General features: G+C 38.9%; 1 protein-coding gene across 5 annotated transcripts in view; it reads left to right on the forward strand.

The window, feature by feature from the left end:
- LOC101165248 (cell adhesion molecule 1) overlaps window positions 1-24974 on the forward strand; it is a 501577-nt gene extending 476603 nt beyond the window's left edge. For all 5 annotated transcript variants that reach the window (XM_023962565.1, XM_023962567.1, XM_023962566.1 and 2 more), the window contains 2 exons: window positions 13828-13956; window positions 18679-24974. In XM_023962565.1, the coding sequence (XP_023818333.1) occupies window positions 13828-13956; window positions 18679-18797 (248 nt within the window). In that variant the 3' untranslated portion in view covers window positions 18798-24974. The remainder of the gene's footprint in view (window positions 1-13827; window positions 13957-18678) is intronic.
- Window positions 24975-27438: the final 2464 nt, after the last annotated feature.

The following is a 27438-nucleotide window of genomic DNA, read 5'->3' on the forward strand; positions in this document are numbered from 1 at the left end:
AGGGCTTTGTGTAGATTTGTGTGTGAAGCAGACCTGGGTGAAGGAACCGAGCTGCAGAATTGAGGAGCTTATCCTGGAAGGGAAGCCAAGACAATGACTGCATTTACATACAAGCAGTAAACAGACAGCTGCTCCGGTCAAGGTTATCCGGCGCCGTTTGCATGAACCCATCCTCTCCTCTGTTTAGCAGCCGGATGCTTTGAAATCTTCAGGTGAAATATGGGGGACTTGAAGAAAGCCAGACTTCCTGTTTGATGTATAAATGAAAGTCACTGGGGGCAAATCAGTTTAGCAACCAGGTGGGCTTGTTGGTTCACAGTTTTTGAAATAATATATAAAACCATTGACTGTATATGAGAACTGGACCGAGCGATTGAATAAAAATTGTTTATTTCAATATGGACACCGCCATGTTGGAGCCAGATGTCGTCAGTAAGTCGTGATTGGTCTTAGTCGGTACGAGTTTCTATGACAACCACTCTCACCAGTCAGGAGTGAGCTTGTTAAAGGTCCACACCCCTACCACTTAAAATTGGGCTACCCTAAATCTCTCAAACGGTTTGAACATTGGATGTGAGGGCCACTAGGCTCCACCTACTTTTATTGAGACACTTGATTGGTCAGTTTAAAGGTTAAATAACTTGCAATGAAAAAAATATCAAGAAAAAATGAGGATTTTAAAAAGAAGCAGAGCAAGACTGGTTATTCTAAAAATAGAATGACTGAACAACTGCTGTTTTTTTGTCCATAACAGTCTATAAGATTTTGGCTTCCTGGAGCCCGCGACCACTTCCTGTTTAGAACTCCAGTGGGAGGGGTCATTCAATCCAGTTTTATTTCAGCCAAAACCCAGCTTTAACAGGTAGATCTTGAGCCCTCCTTTAAAAATTAAAAAAAGCCTAATTTCTGCCAGTCCGGTATTTTGAGTGTTTTCATTACGAAATGAACCCAAGCCAGACCAAACTAAGGTTTTTTGGACCCCCCCCCCCCCCCCCCCCCCCCCCCCCCCTTGGTTGTAGGTCCATTGAAAAATGGAACAGAGCAGTAACAGAGCAGTTAGGGCGGAGCTACTGTTGAAACCTGTTAATTGGCTAAAGGTCATTGGGACAAAAAAAGCATCTATATTCCTCTTCGCTGCCCGCAATCTTCTCTCAAACAACGTAAAAAGCTTGGCATATAATAAGTACAAAAAGCCAAGCCGAAAATCTTTTCTGAGAGAATATATTGTTAGACACAGAAGTAGTCGATTTTCAATAGTGTCTCGCAAAAGTGGCGTCCACCTGTTGCTTCCATTTTCAACTGGAATTATGAAAAAATTGAATTCATAAATCGTTGGCTCAAGCTGAACAAAACGATATAAAATACAATACAAACATATTAGGAATATAAACGTGGATTAATAGAAAACCCTCCGTTGCTATGGAAATCTAAAAGTTTACTTTTGCCGATTTTTCTAATATTGACACAGACTTGCTCGTCACCTCCGGGCGACCAAAAAATATAATGGTCGCTATGGAGATAAAACCAACAGAAAGTCTGCCATTTTGGAAAGAAGTTTATTTCTGAACAAGGTGGCAGGGGCAAAAGGGGTGCGTTAGGCGCGTGTACTAGCTGCTCAGCCAGGGAAAGGAAGGTGGTCAAAAGGGGGCAGTGAGGGCAGGTAGCGCCTGCAGAATAGACTACACCAGTCACAGTTTTCATTGTAATTGTCATTTATTTGTTTTGGTATTTTACCTTTGAATAGCTTTGTGTCAATGCTACAAATTGTTTAAGTGCGACAGGTGTTTAAAAAAGAAGATTCAGAAAGGGGGCATATACATTCCTCAGTAATATGTGTTCCTTATGGTGTTACTCAATGTAGAAAACTATCTGTTACACTTGTTTGGGTAGAATCTTATCGAAAGTGAGGCTGTCTGTACTGTGAATGGTGAGACTCAGGTGTCAAAAATGCAGTGTCCTTGCAGATTTGTGTCTTTCTGCCACCGTTCATACCTGCGTCACACCAGTGCACAGTTGTCTGAAGCACAGCGGCAGGGATGGGAGCCGCTGAAAACAGCACTTTTCCACATGTCTAAAGATTCCTGCAGAGTAGTTATTTGCAAAAATGATTGGCATCTTCTTCTGGAAAGCCTTAATGCACAGTAACAGCTGAAATGTCATATTTTACTTCACCGGAGTAAGACTCCTCCACTGTCACCCCTGTGGAGAAGTCCTCCTACAGTTGCAGTTTTAACATAACATGTCATTTTTCCATAAAAATTCACATGAGGCTTGACATGCTCCATCGTATTAAAGACAACAGCAGTGGGTGCAAAAAACGGAATGTTTTCAGGCAAGGACTGCAGGCTTCTGAGTCTCAAATTCACCTTTTTCTCTGATTTGACTCAAATTAAAATAAAATAAAACACTTGTGGGTTAAATATTTCACAAGAGCATTGAGGTGTTAAGTAGCTACCAAAGTACTTTACTTTTTCATGAACATTTCTGTGTCTCATATGGCTTTTGAGATGATTATTTGATGTCAACATCTTTTCCAAAGTAGCTTTCCAATGATGGTCAAAAAGTTAGGAGTAGATTGATTGGAATCCTTAGAAGTAGTTTACACTTGTAGAAGGTGGAAAAGTTGATTTTTTTTTTAATTCAAGATGGTGGCCGCTTCCCAAGGCTAGAGGTTAATGGAACTTTGGTTGTGGACTTAACCTAATGGGAAATTTCATAAAAATCACTCAAAGAAAAGTTTTCTTTTCCCAAAGTGCCAAATTTCACACTTTGCCACAAAATGTCCACCAAACTGTGGCCATCCATCCATCCATCTAAACATCCATAAATCCATCCACCCTTCTAAACATCCATTCATCCATATATCCATTTTCTTAATCTGTTGTATCCCTTTTGGGTTCACGGGGTTGCCACAGCCCCAACTGGCCACTGTTGGGCGAAGGCAGGGTACACCCCAAGCAGGTCGCCAGCTTGTCGCAGGGCCACACAACCACACACACTCACATTCACATAGAAGGACAATTTAGAGTAACCAATCAACACATGAAACATGTTTTTGGACTGTGGGAGGAAGCCGGAGTGCCCAGAGAAAACCCACACATACACACAGAGAACATGCAAACTCCAACCAAGGCGTTTTCACTGTCAGGCGAAGGACTAACCACTGCACCAGCATGCAGCCCCCTGTAACCATCCCATGATCATCTTAAAGCATCCTTTGAATATCCCTGACATAGTTGTGTTTTGGTTTCATAAGTGGATTTTAGTTTAAATGTTTTTTTGTATCTCACAAGAGATGATAGCCCCATTCATTTTTTTATGGTTTTTCCCATGTGATGTCATCATTTTTTGGGAAGGTCTTTCACTTTCACCATAATTCATTTTCACTGGATGCTTGGTTAATTTTTGAGTATTTTTGCTCATATGTCACACTAAGAAAGGAGTATATTTATAGTATTTTATTTCCTTCTAATGAAAGTTTGGATGGATGGATGGATGGATGGATGGATGGATGGATGGATGGATGGATGGATGGATGGATGGATGGATGGATGGATGGATGGATGGATGGATGGATGGATGGATGGATGGATGGATGGGTAGGTAGGTAGGTAGGTGGAACAAAATTATAGATAAGTCATAGGAACACCTGTAAAAGCTCCTTTTTTCTATGACAAAGTAAATTAAATTTAAACAAAAATAAATAAATAAAAATACACAGCAAAAGCAACTGTTAAAGAACAAAAAACAACTGAAAAACAACGACTACAACAATTTGTAAAATAAATAAATGAGTGAATGAAGAGAGAGCTGAGCCAAAAAGCAAAGCTCTCAATTTACCGGTCGATCTTCGTGCCAATACTCACCTATGCTCATGAGCTATGGGTCATGACCGAAAGAACGAGGTCCAGAATACAAGCGTCTGAAATGAGCTTCCTCCGTAGGGTGGCTGGGCGCTCCCTTAGAGATAGAGTGAGAAGCTCGGCCACCCGCGGAGAGCTCGGAATAGAGCCGCTTCTCCTCCACATCGAAAGGAGCCAGTTGAGGTGGCTCGGGCATCTAGTCCGGATGCCTCCCGGACACCTCCCTGGAGAGGTGTTCCGGGCATGTCCCACTGGGCGGAGGCCCCGGGGAAGACCCAGGACACGCTGGAGAGATGACATCTCTCGGCTGGCCTGGGAACCCCTCGGGGTCCCCCCAGAGGAGCTGGAGGAAGTGGCTGGGGCGAGGGAAGTCTGGGCATCTCTTCTTAGACTGCTGCTCCCGCGACCTGGTCCCGGATTAGCGGAGGAAGATGGATGGATGGATGGAAAAAAACAAAACACCCGTGGGTTTGTGGAGTGTCACTGTAACACGGTGTCGTACAGTCTGTAGACATCTCTGATGCCTGTCTAGCAATGATTTTTTTAGAGCAGTAGTAGTTGCTGCAATGAAAATTAGAATCCCTCTGGTTCATCTCCAAACAGGGCTTTTGGTTAACACATTTTCAAATATTGGAGCCTCGAAAACGACTAAAACCTTCCACCGCCTGTCAGCCGGCTTCATAATCAAAACTCTCCTCCTTTGCTTTATTTGACCTATTCGCAGAGCTTTCTTGTTTGCTGAGTGGGTTTAATGTTCTGCCAGCCTTTCAGAAAAAAACCCCCCAACAATTTGACATTTTCAAAAAGTCTCATTGAACCCTCGGCCAAGGTGTTTTGTATGTAAGGCGTGTAGCGCGCTGCCCAAGAGGCATAAGATTTAACAGACATCTTTAAAATGGGCTCAATGAACAGGTTCACGGGGACTTTAATTACATTCACTCCTTTAACCGCCAGTCTTGTTGGCAACAGAGGTGAATCTTGACAAGCCAATGTGCTCTTATGACAGCCCACCAACACATCTCTGCCCTGCTTCTGATTGGCGCTCTATCCACAGGCACGCCAGCCAAATAACTAATGCTTAATTAGCAGATTAGTAGATCCAATTAGCTGATCTCCTCCGCCTCAAATCCCGCCTGTGTCAGTACGTCCTATGAGATACGGGACCCCTCCGTGTTCTTTTCTCTCCCTGTCGAAATGACCACTCCTGATTGACTGTTGTTTAGCCCCATGGACACTTTGTTTGAAGCCTGCTCTGGATTAATCATTTATACTTCAAGCACATTTTAAAGTAAGACTGAGCTGAGTGTCGGCTCTGAGGTAAGCCCGAGCAACAATGATGTAACACAAAAGCAAACAACTCTTATTTTCTCCAACACAGACAGTCTATGTGGAAAATTCATATCGGAAGACGAAAGCGAGCGTACGCTCTTCCACCACACCGATGAGTTGGTTTTAATCAGAAGATCTTTTTAAGCACTTCATTGTATTCTTAAATTATTACAATACTTGTGTTGAAAGCAATATAGGCTGTTAGTTAATTAACTAAGAAATCAGTAAATTAAAGAGGTACTTTTTACTTTTGCTAATGTTCTTGAAAAATAACTCACTCCTAATAAATAACCCGTCCTGCTAGCATTTCCACTCTAAGATGAGGTTTTTAAATGAACTGCAGAAACTAGTGAAGCTACATTAAGTGCCTTAATTACCCATTCTGCTTTCCAACTCATCACATGGAAAACTGGAAAAAGATGCTCCAATTTTCCTTCACACTCATGAGCGTCTGAAAAATTCATTTAATTCAACTCCAAAAAAGATCCTTGAAGGGAAATTAGAAGTTGTAGCTGCTCATAAAACACACAAATATCACAATAAAAACAGAATAAAGTTACAAATAAAAGAGTTGACAAATAATAATCATATAAATCTCAAAAATTCATGCAGCTACAGTGTCGAGACAACCTAAACACTCGGACAAAAAGCAAGGGAAAATGGTCAGATTGGGGTTTTGGCGTGGATGTGTCCATGGCCTGATTCAGGTTAGCAATCGGTGCTCTGGCAGGTATACCTCTCAGGTAATAAACATGAGAAACCTAAACACCAACAGAACCACCGATTGATTTACATTTTACCATGTTTTTCTAATTCATTTTTAGTCTTCTTTATTCCTGCTTAATGCATGGAACAGTAAAGAGAAATTCACTGAAAAGCTTTTAGGATTTTGTAGATATAGATCAAATATTTGGACAAAGCTGAATCTGGAGATTATATCTTAGATTACATGTTTTACATGTTTGTTAATTGTGATGAAGTTGATGAAAAACACTTTGGAGTGGTGTTCATGTAGATTTACACAACTTAATCCATTGGTTTTGTAAGTACCTTGACCTTAAAAACCTTTTTTTACCACATTATTTATTTGGATCCCAAGTCTTTCATCACTTTTTTAGTTTCTTTTCCAAACAAAAAGTTTTTCAATTATTCAGCTTTTAGTGTGAAAAGCCTGACATTTCATATCAAAGACGGAGCAGCAGAGACCCAAAATAAACAGAAGCAAAAGAATTGTTCCAGAGCAAAGGGTCAGCAAAGCGGGACAACAATGGATTTAGAATTTTGGATTATTTAATCTGGGTCACAAACGCAGCAGCTCAAAAACGTCTGCTCTGAATTGGATCTTTCTTCATCCTCATCCAGAAGAAAGTGTTAAATGCCACTTTCAAGGAAGCCAACAGCTACAATTGACCGAAATTCCCATTTCTTTTATTCCTAAAACAATGACCTGTGCAGTTAAAAGTCAGACTCCCCTATGTGAAATAATAACACCCGGCCTGCATATCACTCAGCAAAACTAATTGCAGATAAGTGATACTTTCTGGTGTGACATGCTAATTGCTTTTTTTCTGCTCAGTGCTCAGTGCGTTCAGCCTGTTCTCGCTCATTAAAGTAGAATCCGCAGAGAGTGCTTGGATGCTTTTTAGGTGTTTTTCAAACGGAAAACAGTCTGACTTTACGCAGACTTTCCCAATTTTTTTGTTGGGAGCACAGAGGCCAGGGAATGCGCCTCTCACATTCAGTCATGGATTCCGCCGAAACAGAACCTTCTCTCTAGCGACACCAAGAGGCCACAGCATCAGGTTTGGCCGCTTTGTTGGGATTCACATGGCGGAGCCTATTATTGCATGAGGCCACATGAAATGCGAGAAAAGCTTGTTTGTTAGGCAGACCTAAACGATTTCTTCTCTCCTTCCTTCTGAAATGAATTTGAATTGGAAAGTGTGATTAGAGCCATCAAGGATGATCCTGTGTGAACGTCCACCAGCTTGACCAGCGGCTCTCCAGAAGCCAAAGTCCACATTAACATTGTAATAAGAAAGTGTGTTAAAGCACAAGTCTCGCAGCTTGACAAGAGCGAATTGGATGTCAGAAGGATTCCTGCTCGCTTTAATTGAATCTGCCAAGCACAAAAAAGGAAAATCTGAAGTCAAAATAAGCAATTAGATCTCTCGGGTAATGTTTTGTTGAGTTTGACAGGTAGAGCAGTCCTGGGGGTCGAGTAGAGCCGGTGTGGCGGGCCGGATGCGGATGTTTCTGTTATTTGTTCATCAAGCGTTGATCCTTGTGTTGTGTGTGGATGGAGATCTGCTTTTAGCGACTCACTCCAGCTAATGGATGCTCCGGCTCTGGGACACATGAGCCGACTGCTGAAAAAACTGCCTGCAGTTTGGTGGTCAGTATTTCAGTTCCTGTTTTGAACATTTCCGAAGTGTGAGACCCGAAAGAAGAGAACAAACCGCTCCGTAGCAAGATGCTAAACCAACAAACATTTTTAAAGTCCCACTGATCATCTTTTGATCTATTTTCAAAGCGTTGTAATTACGATTGTGCCCTTTTTAGCCAAAATCAAATTACTCGTGTCATTTTCCAGGACGTAGATTCTGCAGAGGGCCAGTAGTTTATTGGGAATTCGTCTTGGAGTTGGGGACGGGGACTGTAGGCACGGAGCAACCCCACCCCCCCTTCCTGTCAACCGTATTAGCTGAACACCTTCTGTTCAAGCGGAGCAGGGAGTTTGTATCCCGCCCAGCATATTATCGATGTCACAAATACGATTTTCTTTTTTCAAACACCGTTCTCGTCTGCTCCTGATTCCCACCAGTTTGAATAAAGAAATACTCATAAATGCAATTTTAAGCTTTATTTTCCTAATATATATATATATATGCCACTTGAAGATGTTAAAGACATCATAAACACCATTTTTGTAAGTTATTTTGTCTCTTATAGTTATACTATGTATTAAAAACTAAGGAATCCACATCTATAGTGCTATATAGTCTATTTGTTTGTGTTTTGATTGTCTTTATATTTGTTTTCTGGAAAAAAGAAACTAAAAGGAACCAATGTGTTTATTAATTAAGTAAAACAGGTCGAAAAAATAAGGTTTATCCATTTGTAAATAAAAAAAATAAAGATTAATGTGTCTCTCATTTGGATTATCGGTAACGCTTTCTTTTACAGTAAAGTACTTACAGTGTACTTAAGTGGTATTTACATGGTACTTATAGTGTAACTACTGGGTACTTTCAGGGTACTTAAATGGTACTTTTTATGGAATTTACTGGGTACTTACAGTGTGTTTACATGGTACTTTCTATGGTACTTTACTGGGTACTTACATGATACTTTTTGTGTCTACTCTGTACTTACATTGTACTTACTGTGTATTTATATGGTACTATTTGGTTCATACCTATGTGGTACATACTGGGTATTTATAATATTCTTACTGGGTATTTACATGTTGTGCAAAGGTGTCTTTTATGGTACTTACCACATGTAAGAACAAGGTAAGTACAAATAAAGTACCTTGACCTTTAGGTCTGCACTCGCTGCACGTTTCATGGTATTTACCATGAATTTACCACAGAAACTACCCCTTAAGTACAGTGAAACTGTAACTGTAAAAGAAAGTCAGCCCTATTTCCACTCAACTACATGGTACTTTCATTACTAAATACTGGGTATGTTCACTTGAATAGTACTTGGTACTTACCCCTTAAGTACACTGAAACTGTAACTGTAAAAGAAAGTCAGCCCTATTTCCACTCAACTACATGGTACTTTCATTACTAAATACTGGGTATGTTCACTTGAATAGTACTTGGTACTTACCCCTTAAGTACACTGAAACTGTAACTGTAAAAGAAAGTCAGACCTATTTCCACTCTATTACATGGTACTTTCAGTAGTAAATGCTGGGTATGTACACGTATTACCATCCCGTACAGTGTACATGAACACACTTGGTCTTCTGTCCTCACCACATGAGACAATGCTAACCTGTTGGTAAGGGTAAAGTAACTACATTGTAAAAACATATTCTGGCCTGATTACTTCTTGTAACATGAGGCAAGTTTAAAGAGAAACAAGACAGCTGTGAAAACAACAATCTTTAATATGATACATGTCTGCAGCATACAAAGTGTCATCACAATGAAATATGTTTTAAGTACAAAACAGTACAAAGGAGCATTCCAAAAAACACATTATTGGCCTGAGGGTCGTGCTTTTTGTCCATCAAAATTCTTTCAGCAGAGTTTGGTAACGGTGCAGGACTTCTTCAGGGTTTGTAACTGCAAGAAAATTCACAATATGAGCTCAAGTGAACATAAAAAGCATAACGACTTTGATAAAATACAAAATAAATTGTACTTATTTCATCATTTCTGTAATGAGTTTGATAAATTTCTGTGAATTCTTTATAGCTTTGACTGTAATGCTTGAAATTAATCAATTATCCTCATTTATGAACATGACAATAAATTATTCACAACTTTATATTTTAGTTACATAAACAAGAACAACAAAAAAGAAATCAAAGAAAAAAAATCAAAATTGCCATAAAAAAAATCAAATTTGTTTAGACAAAGAATGACAAAAGCAATGTTTTAATTGGCAATTGCTGTGTGTATTTCTTCTTTATAAATATTATTCGCACCTACAATTTGCATTAGCATGAAAAACATTGCAGTGTAAAAGAAAAGGAAAAAATAAATAAATAGGCAATTTCAAATTCAACACAGTTATTCACAAAAATATGTTTTAATTTTCAAACATTTACATTCACTGTTGGGTGGTATTGTTGTCTCTATCATATTTGAAAATAAATAAATAAATAAAAATAAAATAAAAACGGCGAAAGAAAAGAAAATGGGGAAACGGCATTTAAACTCTTCATTAATGTAAATAATATGTCCACTTGGTGGATTTAGCTTACTTTAGCTTACTCTCCTGTGGCTTCACGGATTCGTCTGGGATGTCTTCTTCACCATAGCTGATCTAAAGCGGTAAAAAGACGGAAGTACGTCATCATTATTTTAAATAAACGCCTTTCTTTGATTTTCCCAGAAAGACGTGCGCTCAGTCAAACGACCACAGAACAACAGACTTTATCATTTAGGCTACGTGCTTGTTTTACAGGTGCCTCTCTCCTGGTAAGTAACAAAAATGTTTGTAGATTTTCATTACAAACTTTGAAAATGTATACATGAAATAACTGAAATTATTGCAGCAAGGTAGACAGGCTCTTACGTCACGTTTCAAACACAGAGATAGCAGCTTGAAATCACGAGGTTAGCTTCTTTATAAAGTTTGATCAGTTAAAATATTTACATGTAATTTATCCAATATTTTAAAAAAAAAAACCACTGGCTTACCTGCCAGATGAAGAGAAATTCAAACTGTTGCGCGCGCCTCGAGGTTCTCCGGATTAATCTGCACGTTCACTTTGGGGGTAGTTGTGCTGCATTCAAGTGCGCTGGGAATTTGCAACTTTACTTCCCCTGCCATACTTAACAAAAACACACACTCGGGGTGTTTTTAGTATTAAAACTAATTATTTAGCCTTGTTGTTTTACATATTTTCCTGACATTATATAATATATATTTAAAAAAGTTCATTTTTAGAACAATATTTAAAAAAAGTTAAGTTTTGAATAATTTATTATCATGTTTTTAAATGAGGATAGTACTTGATTAATTTCAAGCATTACAGTCAAAGCGATAAAAAAATTCATAGAGATTTATCAAACTCATTACAGAAATGATTAAATAAGTAAAATTTATTTTGTATTTCATCAAAGTCGTTATGCTTTTTATGTTCACTTGAGCTCATATTGTGAATTTTCTTGCAGTTACAAACCCTGAAGAAGTCCTGCACCTTTACCAAACTGGACAAAAAGCACGACCCTCAGGCCAATAATGTGTTTTTTAGAATTCTCCTTTGTACTGTTTTGTACTTAAAACCTATTTCATTGTGATGACACTTTGTATGCTGCAGACACGTATCATATTAAAGATTGTTGTTTTCACAGCTGTCTTGTTTCTCTTTAAACTTGCCTCATGTTACAAGAAGTAATCAGGCCAGTATATTTTTTTTACAATTTAGTTACTTTACCCTTACCAACAGGTTAGCATTGTCTCATGTGGTGAGGTCAGAAGACCAAGTGTGTTCATGTACACTGTACGGGAAGGTAATAAGTGGCATTTACTACTGAAAGTACCATGTAATAGAGTGGAAATATGTCTGACTTTCTTTTACAGTACAGTTTCATTGTACTTAAGGGGTAAGTACCAAGTACTATTCAAGTGAACATACCCGGTATTTAGTAATGAAAGTACCATGTAGTTGAGTGGAAATAGGGCTGACTTTCTTTTACAGTTACAGTTTCACTGTACTTAAGGGGTAAGTACCAAGTACTATTCAAGTGAACATACCCGGTATTTAGTAATGAAAGTACCATGTAGTTGAGTGGAAATAGGGCTGACTTTCTTTTACAGTTACAGTTTCACTGTACTTAAGGGGTAAGTACCAAGTACTATTCAAGTGAACATACCCGGTATTTAGTAATGAAAGTACCATGTAGTTGAGTGGAAATAGGGCTGACTTTCTTTTACAGTTACAGTTTCACTGTACTTAAGGGGTAAGTACCAAGTACTATTCAAGTGAACATACCCAGTATTTAGTAAGGAAAGTACCATGTAGTTGAGTGGAAATAGGGCTGACTTTCTTTTACAGTTACAGTTTCACTGTACTTAAGGGGTAAGTACCAAGTACTATTCAAGTGAACATACCCAGTATTTAGTAAGGAAAGTACCATGTAGTTGAGTGGAAATAGGGCTGACTTTCTTTTACAGTTACAGTTTCACTGTACTTAAGGGGTAGTTTCTGTGGTAAATTCATGGTAAATACCATGAAACGTGCAGCGAGTGCAGACCTAAAGGTCAAGGTACTTTATTTGTACTTACCTTGTTCTTACATGTGGTAAGTACCATAAAAGACACCTTTGCACAACATGTAAATACCCAGTAAGAATATTATAAATACCCAGTATGTACCACATAGGTATGAACCAAATAGTACCATATAAATACACAGTAAGTACAATGTAAGTACAGAGTAGACACAAAAAGTACCATGTAAGTACCCAGTAAAGTACCATAGAAAGTACCATGTAAACACACTGTAAGTACCCAGTAAATTCCATAAAAAGTACCATGTAAGTACCCTGAAAGTACCCAGTAGTTACACTATAAGTACCATGTAAATACCACTTAAGTACACTGTAAGTACTGTACTGTAAAAGAAAGCGTTACCGGATTATCTAACAATATTTATTGATGAATTTCTTTTTATGTTTTACTTAGAAACACCAAAAACGACAACAACAGGATCATGGCGTGCCTTTAGATGACTCCGCTCATGCTATAATGTCATTCTTGATGAAGTATTGGAGACATTTTGATGACGTGTCTTTATTTTCCATAAATATATTCTTTGCCTGCCTGTGGTTTACTTGGTGTCAGTATTTGACATACAGACAGCAGGTAATGCAGGAAAACAGCTGCACTTTATGACATCATAAATAAACAATCCATCATTTAGGGGGAAAAATCAGGACAATGTTTTTTTATCTATTTCTTCAGACTCAAAACGTTAAATATATTGGTGCTGCTGTGTTAATGTTTCAGATCAATTTACATTTAATATTATTTATTGATTGAATTATTTTTCTCTGCATCAAATGGTTCAGTTGGACAAAATGTTTCTAGTTTAAATAAGGAATGACAGATTTTTTTTATTTCAGGCAATTTAAGCTTTTTTCTGTTTTAGACTAGAACAGAGTTTCTATGTGGCTAAATATTTGGATTTATATTGCTTTTTTATTTTGTTAATGTTAAAAATGTTAGAAATTTCAGGTATACGTACACAATCTTTATAGATACTAACCTACATACTATAGTTTGACTGCGCCAGTGTGTGTGTGTGGGGGGGGCGCAAAACGTTTTCTTTTTCCTAGGGGGGGCCTGGCAAAAATTAATTGAGAAGCACTGATTTAGAATAATATTATGTATATTTGAAACCAGCTTTATAACAGTTGACCTTAGTTCAACTTTCTTCTGATATTTTTCCCGTATATTAAAATAAACATTTTAAAAAATATATTTGGTCTGTCATTGAGTAGATTTTTCTATAAATATATATATTTTTTAAATGTGCTTCTTTTTTTTTGTTTATTCCAGTTACAAAAAATATTTAGGATGGATGCATCCTTACTTCTCCCATGGACTCCCTTTAAAAAAATAAAAATAAAGAAGGTGTGACTTATTCTTGGCTGAAGCACCAGAACAACATTCATGGCAGCTGACAAGCTGCTCTAAATTTACTCAGCTCTGTGGGCTCGACTCCCAGCAACAGGCGACCAACACAATCATGCTCCAGTGTTGTTAAGCAGCATATTTCGGGCTCGGCAAGCTTCCAGCATTAAGTGTAATCTACATCTCTATCACATTTCGCTGTCAGACATCCCTGCAGGGGTTTCGGTGGCTGATTGCTGTTCCCGCTTTGTAGCAGCCGGTTTGAACCGTTCTGTTCCCCGCATTGATTTTCCTTTTCCTCTGTTTCCAGATTCTCGAGCTGGGGAGGGAGCGCCGAGAACGGTGGACCATGCAGTCATCGGGGGAGTGGTGGCCGTGGTCGTCTTCGCCATGCTCTGCCTACTCATTGTCCTGGGTCGCTACTTTGCAAGACACAAAGGTACGAAGGAACACAAATAAACTTAGGAGTAAATCGGAAATATGAAGATTCCTCAAACATAATAAGAAGTGAGGGTATATTAAAATACCTTAACAAGCTTTGTTAACGCATTAACAAGCATTATAATAGAATTTTTAGGGTGTTAGTAAGACATTTATTAGTACAATAGATACAATCATCTGGATTTACAGAAACAAACCTGTCATTCATCAGCAGTTTAAGCCTTAGATGCACTTTATGACCTACGGCTGTCCGTACGTCACACTCCAGTTTGACCATGCAAATGTTCATGCACGGGGTGTGCACGTGATACACAAGTGGGATGCCCACACAAACTGCACTCTGATTGTACAGTGCACAGGTTTTGAGGGGATTGAAAAAAGGAAAAATCCGTACGACACGCCTACATCCCACGTGTTATTTACGTGTTCAATACGACCCGTGCACGGACATTTTTGCTCTACGGGTTCACCAAACGGTCTTCGACCTTGACACGTCGTTTCGCCAGTACAGACAGCCCGCATCCACTTGTTAGGGCAGTTAATATAAGGGTGAAAGCCTCTCATTAGGTGATTGTTTAATGGATGATTGTGTTTCGATCAAATATGTTCCTTACTTTCACCAAGGCAGCATGTCACATGACAGGAGACGACAGTCAGACTATTGATCAAGGAACACACTTCCAGGGAAAATGAAACCACTGATTTGGGTTAAGACTTAAATATAAATAAATAAATAAATAAATAAATAAATAAATAAATAAATAAATAAATAAATAAATAAATAAATAAATAAATAAATAAATAAATAAATAAATAAATAAATAAAAAGCAGATTTTGAGAAAGTCCAAGAAAAGTGTGGACAGAAATTTTTTTTAAGGATTTATAAAGAAACAACTTGGACTTTAAATGTGCAGAATATACGGACATCAACTGGTGAAAGTAAATGGATTTATGTGCACAACCCAAATCTCACTTAAGAAAAACTTAAAATCGCAACTTTTTTTCTTAATTTTCTTAATTATGTCCCTAAAAACACAATTTTCATTGGAGTAGGTCTTTAAGCTCAAAGGTTGACATTAAATATTTTGTGGAAATCGTCCAATTCAACCAACAAAAAAAATCTGTATTTTTCCACATCTACATTTATTCAATTGTTAAAGTCCTCCATAAACAAAGTAGATGGAATTGATTCCATAAACAGTTTTTATTTTATTTTGGAGCGTAGCCTGTTCCCAACCTCATTGCAAGAACGTTTGATTATTTAATTGAATGCTTTCTAAAAGATAGAGAGACATCCATGGATTACTGATGATGAGTAAAATTACATTTTTCATGCAGCCCTGATGAATACGATGATAAATGTAGTAAGTCGCCCTCGTGGCTGCAGAATAATTACAATCTATAGCAGTTTTCACACTTTGGTGTTTCTCATATGGGAAGAAATGGAATTGGGAACATTAACCACTTCAGAGGAGGAAGTGCCGTCAATGGGGAGAATTAGACGTGCAGAAGAAAGCGCTTTCTTATTTCATGGTGCTTCTGGAGAGTCTCCTCTGATTTCTGTTTGCAAGCTTACATGTTCGCCAATCGAACTTGGGGGGAAAACAGCGCAGTTCATGGCTGCCCCGCAGTTTAGAGGAGCCCCACGGCGTCCTTCTGACCCACGCGCTTCATTTATTTGCAGCCAGCCTGACCTTTTCAAACCCCTAACGCCGATTCCGTTAGCTTCACAGCTGCGTGTCAACAACTGCCAGGGCCTTCTGATTACATTTCGCCGCGCGTACGTCAAACAAGTGCCCTTTTCTCACACTAAATATGTAATATTAATGGCTTCATCAGTCTGTTGATCACGCAGTTGCTTTTTTTTGTTGTTTTAACATCACGTTTGCTCACAACTTCTTTCCACACCAACCTGTGAGTGTAAAGGAAAGATCTGTGAGGTGAGCTAACAGACGTGTGCAAAGAATATCAAGTGATGAGGAATGAACAAGACCAGCATTTTCAAACCACGGCGTGGCGGAGGAGGAACCACTCCGGGGAACTCGCCAGTTCTTCGAATGAGCTGGAAAGTTTACCAGAACTTTAAAGCAAAGTGTGCAGCTGAGATCCTTGTGCTGGATTTTGTTCTGGATTCTTTTTCCCGTCTTAAGCCTAAACCACAACTGCCATTACGGGCGGATACAGAATGACTGCAAGTAAAAAAATGGGCAAACCTGTACAGGTGACCTACACAAAATATCAAATTCGTCAACCACTCGGTGAATATGGAGTCCCAAACTGTTCCTAATTAAATAAATAAATATGTCCTTGTGCAATCAGATAATCAACCAATAAATCTCTCACAAATATATAAAAAGATCATGAAGTTGTGAAGAACCTGCATGCACACAAAGCTACTTTGGAAAATGTTGATTTTGAAATCTGAGGTTCTGAAAAAAAATCAGATTTATTATAATATTCAACATGATTAAAAATGAATATTTTAAAATGCTGTTTTAAAATAATGCACTGGTTTTTAAAGCAAAATGAAACATATTTAATAATATAATGGCTAATTTAAAATCTGTGTGCAGGTTTTTCACAATTTCATAATATTTATGAGAGATTTATTGGTTGATTATGTGATCCCACAAGGACATATTTGTTTACTTATTTCTTTATTTCTTTATTTATGAACAGTTTGGGACTCCATAGGTGAACCTGTCGAGCCAAAATGTTCATGCACTTTTTTTTCTATATCGTAGTGAACGTTTATAAACTATAGCAAAACCAGAATGTTTTTACGAATATAATAACGGTTTTTATTTCGGTTTGTTGCAAATAATTTCAGGCAGTTTCTTTTTGAACCAACCAACACCTGTCTCAACCATAAAATTTATCTGGGAAGTGTACCGAGTGAGTGTGATGTCACACATAAAAAACGGCTTTTACCTATGAAGTCATATTTGTTCCACTACAATGAGAACAAAAGTCACAGGTTTGAAATGAAAAATTATTAAATTGAGAAGAAAACTTTCCAAGTTGCAAATGAAATCATTAAAAATTTGCTTTCGAATCTTGCTTTCACTCTATCTTTGTTTTGTGTTCTCAGCTGAGCTTAGCGTGATATTTGGCCCACTAAACAGCCAATCACAGAGATGAGGGTTCATGCTGATTGGTCTAGTAGAACCCAGAAGAAGCAGTTAATCATTTGTAACTTAGAAAGCTTTGTTTTTAAAACTGAACATTTTGCTAACAGTTTTGATTTCAAATCGGGGACTTTTGTTCTCATTGTAGTAACACAAATATAACTTCATATACTTCTGGCTCAGACCAAATGTAGTCAAGTCAGGCGCCCATTTTCATGACACGGATGCGCCGATGTTGGAGCCAGACCCCTGAGCTGTCGTTTCTATGGCAACCACTCTTGCCAATCAAGACTGAGCCTGTTGAAAGGAGGCTACACGGCATCAGTCAATCAAAGATTTCCAATGTTAAAGGCTCCGCCTACATTTATAGGGCAGTTTAAAAACGTAAATTACTTTCACAGCTGAAAAATCTTGTGAAAAGAACAAGGATTATCAAGAACATGCACAATTAATAAAATAGTGGAGTGAATGGTTATTCTGAGAAATGACTGAATAACAGCTGTTTATTTAATTTTATTGGGATTTTCCACTCAGAACACCAGAGGGAAGAGGTCACCAGTCCCGTTCTCATACACAGATTTCTGATATTTGTCTACATTAAAGGCCCCCCCTTCAGCTTTTTAGTTTGTTACAGCATTAATTCCACACGAAACACAACCCCAAAGTGGTATTTTGATCCATTCACTTGGTTTTCCTCTAAAAACCTGCGCTCTGAGCACCAGCCTGTCCCAATCCATGAAAACGAGCGGGTTCCCACATTGTGATGTAACAAAGTGAGAACCACCGCTTCCAGGAAGAGTCTGCACTGCCAGCACCGCCCCCCCTGGCTAACACACACACCCACTTCCTCCGCTGAGCTAGCGGTGATTGGCTAAGCGCTTTCATTTTATATGCACGATATGCACATCCATCTTTGTAAAAGTTCGGATGTTGTTCGTTTTGGTGGGCGAGACGCAGACGCGCCGCCGAGGCCGGCTTCAGGTGGACGTCATGAAATGGGCGGCACCCACACGCGGCAACAGGCGGAGCGTCACAGATCGGGTCGTCTTACTTCCTGATTGAAAAATGAACTGCCAAAATAACTCCTATTTCATTGGAAAAAAAAAAGACTTTAGCGTGGCAAATGTGATATATTTTCATCTATAAGGCTATGGTTTACTCTGAAATGCTTCAAAGTTACCTGACATTGGCCCTTTAAAACCTTTTCCTTCACACTTGAGTACCTTGTCAAGATCTCAAAAAATATTTTGAGAGAAAAAAACTCTGGAAATTGTGCGAGTTTTTTCCCTGCAGCGTGTCATCACCAGTAAACCACTCCAGGATGGAAATACGTCCTGTAAGAGGTTTTAAAGTGACGTTTTCTTTTTGCTGAAGTTGACGAGGTTAATTTGGAGTTGTGATCCACGCTCTCGATCCTTGGTTTTTAGACTGTAATTCTTAATGAAAAGGAGGGAAATGTCACATGATGTGAATATCGCTGATCATCTGGGGGTAATTAGGTGCTAGAGCCAAAGTGTTTAAATCTTTTTTTACCCAAGCAGCAGGTTCTCATCAGGTCTTTGACTGTGTGCCACCCCCCACCCCCTTTCAGGGACCTACTTTACACACGAAGCCAAAGGGGCAGATGACGCCGCGGACGCCGACACGGCCATCATCAACGCCGAGGGCGGCCACACCAACTCCGATGAGAAGAAGGAGTACTACATCTGATCTAAACTGGACCCCGCCCCCTCGCTTCCAAAGTCCTCCTCGGGACACGGAGCTGTATTTTTTTTTTTTGGGGGGGGGGGGGGGTGTATTGGGCAGATAGGGGGGCAGAGAAGGGGACTGAAGAAGGGCTTTTTGAGCTGGATCGCTTTTAGAGAGGGTCGGAAAGTAGAGAGGTTGTAAAGAGCAGCCTGGTTTCAAGCCGTTGTTTAGTCTAGTCTGCAGACGTAGAGGGAATGTTTTGTGTGTTTAAAAAAAAACAAAAACGGTGTAAAAAAAATATTAAAAGATTTTAAAAAAAAAAGGTGGGGTTTTCAGTAAACTGAGAAGGGGCCGGGTTGGGGGGGGGGGGGAGGGTTTGCCAGACGTTGCCAGAAATCACTGTAGAGAGCTTCACCATTCAACACCTTCCCTACTGCTGGTTTGATTTGGTTTTTGCAGAAACTTCTGTGCCTTGTTCGGATTTTTCTTTGTTTTATCCACACGTTGCATCTGTGTTGACGTCACTTCCCGTTTTCCACGCTTCATTAGTAACACCCCCCCCTCTCACCACCAGCGCTCGTCTCTCCCGGTGTGCTGTCGGCAAACCGCCCACGATTCGTTTCTGTAAGTGTCTGCGCGCCCCAGTCCTCTCCTGCATCACAACAACTTTCCAGTATACTGTGATTTTGTCTCAAGCCATCACTTCCTCTTCCTTTTCCCTCAAGTTTTGACAGCTCCAAGGAAAAAAAAAAATGCATGGAACGCTTTACATATCAATGTACAAAGGATTTAAATGAGGCAAAGGTTTGTCGTAGCGGACTCCGAAAAAAAAAAGAACCATCACCCACAATCAATTTTAAAAAGGGGGAGGCAGCAAAACATGATATAGAGGGAAATTCCAATTCTCTCAGGATCTAAATTCAATTTTAGCAACCTTAGTTTGCGCATCAGGGCAGATAAACAATGTTAGTTCACTCTCTAAATCGATTACTTTTCTTAGTAAAAAGAAGTGTCACTGAATTTTTCCTCGCTGCCCCGTTTTCTTCTTTTGCCTCCATTCCACTTTTCCTTTTATTTATCTAAACCGACGGCCTGTTGTCCTGCTGGATTCTTATTGGATCACTACGATGGGTTCAAAGTGATCTCCATCTCCTCCCAGCCCAAGACATTCTTTTCCAAACAAATGAGAAAAAAAAAGGAAAAATTCCTCTACTCCCGTTTGGCACATTCCTGGTTCAGAAGCTGTGGCAGCTGGAAAAAAACTTAAAGTCCCAGTCCGATCCTCTTTTGATCTATTTTCAAAGCGTTCCCACTGGTCTTTTAATTCGAATTATGCTGTTTTTAGCCAAACAAACCTGTGTCGTTTTCAAGGACATAGTTTCTGCAGAGCGGCAGGAGTTCATTAGAAATTCACCTCTAAATTGCGGCCTTTGGAACTGAGCAACTCCGCCACCCTTTCCCATCACCCATGATTGCACTGCAAAAACAGGCCCCGGAAACATTTTTACTCTACTGGCAGATTTTTTCTTTAGCCCTGGAGAACCCACGGGGTCAAATTTGTCTGCTGTTTATTTTGTTTTTTTATTGTAATTGTAGAATTTTTTTTTTTTTTTTTGGTAGCTGTTCATTGGCGTTACTCAAAATGGACAAACAATTTAAAAAATTGTCGAATTAACTTATTTTTCCCACCCCAAAAAAGCAAGAATTCCTATTTTAAGAAAACAATTTCTTAACCTACGATTGTTTGGCCTTTGAAAAACGTTCTTGATATGTTTATTTGAAAGTAAGGTACTTTTTTGTTTTACCCTCTTGATATTTAGTTTTTGCAGCGACAGCTTTCTGTTTGGTGGATGCATCAGAATGGAGCAGAGCGGGGAGCTTGTGGCCCACCCGGCATATTTTGGACGTCACAAATACCGTCTTTTTCAAGCGCCATTTTTTTTCGTCCGCTCCAGATTCACAGCAATTTGGCTAGAGAAATACTCAGAAAAACAATTTTAAACCTGATTCTCTTTAAAAATGTCCGTTATCAGAAAAGCGCCACAAAAAACTTAGTGTTTTAGTATCGAAGTGGGTCTTTAAAGGTGATCAGAAATGTTGTACATAATTCCAAAAACAAACATTTTTGTTCCCTCTTTATCAGGCTCGTGTAATGCCAAGCATAAGCCGGCGAAATCACTGCTGTAATGAACACTAATCTTTACTTAGACCTATTTTTTACGCTTTTATTAGAAGTACAGTCGAGTACCTTTGTGGGGTTTTTTTGTATCACGCTCATTGTAAGTTTGATCGAACAGGCAAATGTGTGGGAGAGTAAAGGAGACAGGTTTTCGTCATCGTTGGCATTTCCGCGGCAGCTTTTGTATACTTAAATATTTCCTGCGTTCTGCATGTGTGTGATGCTCTCCGTTTTGCTTTATATATCACCCGTCAAAACTGACCCCTGGGGCAGTTTTGTTGCGCCAGGTGGTGCGTGCTGAGGATGCCAAAAGTCATTCATTGCTTGTGACTTGTTCCACATTTTGTGCTCCTTGGTGTTGACCCCTGACTTGCATTAGCTTCTTGCCGTAAGCAGTGAGAGCGTGCTGATGGACCGCTGAAGCGTTCGCACGGCGAGCAACGTTCTTTCTGTGGCGTCTGTGGATGATTCGAGTTAGACGGACCGCCTGTCCTTCATCTAAAATGGTCATTTTCAATCCAAGTATTTGACAGGCCTATCTTGGAACATCAGGACCTTTGGACCGTCTGAGCAGGGGCTCAAACGATGCGGACAAATCCAGCCTCAATAGACTACCGGTAACTGCTCATTCATGCTTGCTTGCCTTATTACGTTTTCTCGATTGTCTAGTTTCGTTTGGGAAGCAAGTAAAAGTTTAGTTCCTGTATGTGCAAATGAACTCGAGTCTGTTGGTGACGTTTCTCATTCATTCAGGGGATGTCAAAGTTGAGTCGTGGCGTCTGGACTTAAAATCTTTCATCCAAGTGGCTTCATCAGACTGACAAAGCCATTTGGATGAGCGATGGTCTTCTTTCACTAGGAAAGAAGACCAACCCTGAGTTTACAGTGGTCTGCAGTGCATCCCCATTGGCATATTTCAAAACCCGGAATTTTCTTTTTTATTCCGGCTTTTTATCGCGACGTTAACGGACTGGAAACAGAATCCTGCGTTGAGGTTCGGAGACAAGAATGAGATGCAGGCATGACGAGGCGATGTCAACATTACCTTTGATTGATAAAGGTTCTATCTATTTTTGTCGATGCAATGGAGACGCACTAGTGGAAATCAGCCTTTGAGTCCAGATGCACAATTCAACTTCAAGAACCAGAGTCTGGACAGACTATTCGACCAAAGAGCAGGAAAGAACCGAAGAGAATAAATTAGGAAAAACAGCACCAAGTATGGGGGATACAAACTATAGAGAGAATGAATGTTGATTTATGGGTAATGGAGTAAGGAGGTGAAGGCTCTTCTCAAAACCATGGGAGGACATAGAGGAAGAGCTGTTTACCTCCTCGAGTCTTTTTTCTTTCTTTGCAGCCCACAAACAAGCAAAGTTTTTGAAATCTACAATTTCTTTTTTCAGGCAATGTGGTCTAATCTTGAGAGTGCAATGGGAAAACAAATTAAATCAAAATTACCTACCCAACTAAACTGAGTCCATCAAACTGCAGATATGAAAAATCCTCAAAATTTTCTGGTGCTTTGAGTTAAACCCTAAAAAAACCCTGATGTTCCAGATGGGAGATTGACATACAGTGATTTTTTAAACTCCTCCTGAATTCAGACAAAAAGAAAAAACACTGCAAAAAGCTGCCAATTTGTTCTAGCAGCTGTGCGCGGACCCCAGTAAAACCAAATTTTTCTAAAAATATATATTGTCCCTGGGACAGTTTAGCTCAGGAAACACAATTTAAAAAAACATATTTCTTTTTTTAAATGCTCACATTGACAGATCATGTAATAACTGTGCGATATTTCAGAGAGAGGTTCGTCATTTATTTTACATTTTAAAAAGTCATTTATTGTAAATCAAAGTAAATTCTTGTTTCAAAAGATTTTTGTAACATTTTGGGGATGGAAACACCTTTAAGTTCTTACCAAAAATATTTGATTTTTGACAACTGGCCCCACATGATTTCACTTTTTTTACAAAAAAGTTACCCATCTTCCTGCATTATGAAGACATCATTCTTTTTTTTTTTTGGTCTAAGTGCAGCTTTTTGTGTATTTTTCATCGTATGATCTGATAGTCTTTAGTGAAAGTCACATCTAAAAGTACATGACATTAAAATCTTGCAGACAGAAGCTATATTGAAACTCAAAATGTCACTTTCCCGAAATGCCTCATTTTACAAAGAATTCACTGATGCGTAAAAATGCACAGTTAATAAAGTCTTATAGCAGCAATGCATCCATTTTATTTCTGTGTCTGTCTTGCACATAAATACAGACACATGCTTGTAATCAATATTTGATCTGAGGATTATGAAATAATTCTTCCTGAGTTAAATCCCTGTTGCCAGAATTGACGAAGTCCAGAGGTTTTTCTGACGGAAGTCCGCAGACGGTCCACGTCCTGCATGCAGACACACTGGTTCTTTGCTGTTGCTCGCTGTGTGAACCATCATGCAGACAATTCTTTCCTGTGAACGTTTAAGCGTCTCTTTTTTTTTCTCAGTCCGCAACTCCGACTTTCAACACATCACAAGTGTGATAGCTTTAATAACCATCGTCATGCATGAAGACAGCATTCAGTCCTCCCACACTGAGGATTTTGGGGTTGCTGGAGGGCGTCGTTTCACCTGATCAGGACTTATCTGTGCATACGAAGTGTTCTTTGCTATTTTAGACGACACCAGCCAGACTGTGTGTAGCCATGCGTATGATTTTAGCTTTGTCATTAAATGTGGCAGTTTGTAGGGATTTAATCGGAGAAATGCTGTAGATGCTGTCCAGCTTTCTCCAATCTGTTAAAACTTGATTTATTTTATATGGTCACTGACGAATCACCACAAAGTTGACACTGTATGCTGATGACACTGTTCCGTGTTTGTGTTAAATTGATGGGCGGGGCCTGAGTGGTAGTACAGGTGAGGTTAGATGTTTTACGGTCTGATGTCTGGTTAAAAATAAAAAGATAATAACAAATGAAAAAAACTTTATTGCTTGATGAATTCCAAGGCAGATGTCACTTCATCAGTTATTCCAAGAATGTGTGACTTGTATTGAACAGTGAGCGCTGTTTTGCTTCAGTGACATGTGGCAGCTTCCATTTAAGTCCGACTTCAGAAAAATCTACTTGTCAGTAAAGGACTAGAACTGAATATTGTCTTCTACTTCAAAGGATAATGCATTCCTACTTACTATGTAGATATTTCCATTTTTCTGAAATAAAAATCCCATTTCTTTTCGTCAATTTTCCCTGCCCCTTTAAGATAAAAAGAAAGAAATCAATTTAATTGATTGAAACATTTGACTACATATTGGAATTATTGAATGAATTAAAACAAGACTTGGCACTTAAACTGAGGTCCCACGTGAAATTCTTTTGATAATGTCCTGTCTCAGGTCCATGACCGACGTGACTGCATCTCAGGTAGAATGCAAAGTTTTGGCCCCACCTGTCGGGAAAGGAACCCATCCATCAAGTCAAGTGCAACACGTTCTTTTAGATCCAAAACCTGCATATATGTTGTACATGTTTTATGTATTTTTCTTAATATTTGGTGCATTGTAAAAATGTGTTTAGTATTGCTTTTCTGTTGTCATATCATGAAGAAGTTCAATGTTTCTTGAAATGAAGCAGGATCATGTTGTGGGTTGTACTTCTGTCACTTTGAAAGCTCCACCGCCTTTTGATTCCCAAAAATCTTGGATTGTTTCACTGGTCATTGTTTCCGATTGATTCTTTTGTCTCTCTGCTGTACTTTGGAAATGTAACGTGTATTAATGGAGAAAAAGGAGTTCCACATTCCCATACACATTTTGTATTGGTTCATAAATAGACATTTTTACAAAAACAATGAAGAGTTCTTGTCTTAATAAAAGAGAAAAGATATTAATGTCCAAAACAAAATGTGTCTGTTTTGCTTTTTCGGTTAAATCCTCAATATCAGGAAGTTATTGGGGAAATGGAAGACACAAAGGCAGGTTTATCAAACAAGTTTGCTCTACAAAACTGTTGGACTCGAAAAAATGTAAATTCTAATCAAAATTCTCAAATGAAAGTGAGAAGTTCTCATCACCCTCTCTTTTTTTCTCCATGGCGCTAATCCTTTTTTGTAAACATGCAACATCATAATAATATGACAAATAAAGTTTTATAGTGAAAAATACAGTTAATATACATTTTCTGAAGAAAAATAACTTAAATGAGCTTTAAGTCACATGTGAGAATAGATGTAATTTTATTCCCTCATCTAATGGTTGCTTATGACTTGGTTTTGATAAATCATAAATATGAAGTTTTGAATTTTCTTTGTGTTTTTATGGGTTTTAGTTATATGTTTTAACATTATAGTAGTTATTTGAAGAGTAACCAGCAGCAATTAATAGCTCAACAGTTTAAATATGACAGATATGTGGTTAATTAACTTATAATAGAATAATCCAAATTTGGAGAAGATAAATCACAACAGGAGTCCAAAAAAAATAAATGGAAAATGGTTGTTTTATTCGTTAAACTATCATGTGTAACCAAGTCCTCCAGCTGATTGCAACGCAATAGCTCACTGAATGAGCCTTAAAATAACTATTTAACTAGTTAATGATCACATGGTACAGTGGTTAGTGCTTTCCCCTCACAGAAGGTCCCAGTTCAAATCCCAGTTTGGACCGTTGTGTGTTGAGTTTGCATGTTCTCCTTGTGCACTTGTGGGTTTTCTCCAGGCACTCCAGCTTTCTCCCACAATCTAAAAACATCCTTCCTAGATTGATTGATTACTCTAAATTCCCTAGGTGTGACTCTGACTGTGCATGGATGTGTGATTGCGTGACCCTGCCAAAGACTGGCGACCTATCCAGGGTGTACCCCGCCTTCACCCAACAGTTGCCAAGTTAGGCTGTGGCTGCCCCGTGACCCCACAAAGGTTACAACAGATTAATAAAATGGATGGATGGATGATCCCAGGAGCACAAGTGACCCGCCTAAGCTGTAGCCCGCCATGATCCAATAGCGGTTGGGTTAGGCTACAGCAACCCCCTGACCGAAAAAATATTAGGTGAGTTTTGATGGATGATCCCTGAAAAACCATCAAATCAACAAACAGCTAATGTCCAGTCGTGAAACAATTATTGTACTGAGATCTTCAGAAAGATTTACATGAGGTCTTAACCCTTGTGCTGTCTTGTGGGCTCCAGATGACCCCACTCCCAACGTTAACATGCCTTCGAGGCCACCTCTAAGTGTTGGTAAGACTGGCCCCGTACTGACTAGAGTCAAATTCAAGTGTGCAAGTGATACGTTAATTGTTCATAGGCTGCCCCTAGGATGTCCACTTAAACTACACTACCACCCATGAGTGCAGTTGTGACTAAAGTTTAACCCTTGTGCTGTCCAAGGCACTTTAACATTGGGAGTTGGGTCATCTAGACCCCACTAGACAGTGCGCTGAACCTTTTTTTCTTAAGTGATTTGTGATCTTCACTAGTTTCCATGGATTACATGAAATCCTCTCTATCTTTATCCACCTTTGTCATGGTAGGGAGAACACATCAATGTAAGGCTGGGGTCATTTTGACTTTCTTTTACAGTCCAGTTTCATTGTACTCAAGGGGTAAGTACCAAGTAATATTCAAGTGAGCATACCCAGTATTTAGTACTGAAAGTACCATGTAGTTGAGTGGAAATAGGGCTGACTTTTTTTACAGTCCTGTTTCATTATACTCAATGGGTAATTTCTGTGGTACGAGTGTAGACCTAAAGGTCAAGGTACTTTATTTGTACTTGCCTTGTTCTTACATGTGGTAAGTACAACAAAAGACACCTTTGCACAACATGTAAATACCCAGTAAGTAGATTATAAATACCCAGTATGTACCACATAAGTATGAACCAAATAGTACCACATAAATACACAGCAAGTACCATGTATATCACGCATTTATCAGAAAAGACTGAAATTTCATACATAGAAAATGTGAAAAATGTACGTAATGACTGTTTGACACGACCTTAAGGCATGCAGTCAAGGCCATGTCACGCAGCCACTATGCACATTTTGCGCATATGTCACGGATGAAAATTGAGAAAGGTTGTCGTCTGTTTGTGAAATTTTCACAGGTGTATCACGAATTAACCACATTGAAACGGTAAGGCTTTCTTTTATAGTACAGTACTTACAGTGTACTTAAGTGGTATTTACATGGTACTTATTGTGTAACTACTGGATATTTTCAGGGTATTTACATGGTACTTTTTATTGAATTTACTGGGTACTTATAAGGTGTTTACATGGTACTTTTTATGGGACATACTGGGTACTTACATGATCCTTTTTTGTGTCTACTCAGTACTTATGTAACCGGGACAGCCTTTATCTTATTTTATAATAGCACAAAATCTGTTCAAGGGTTACCATACCTGAGGGATCTCCAACAAACTACTGCATTACACTACTAGTCATAGCCCCTCCTTCCTTTCTTCTTCTACTTCTTTTGAC

This window comes from Oryzias latipes, chromosome 14, assembly GCF_002234675.1.
Source record: "Oryzias latipes chromosome 14, ASM223467v1".
NCBI lineage: Eukaryota > Metazoa > Chordata > Actinopteri > Beloniformes > Adrianichthyidae > Oryzias > Oryzias latipes.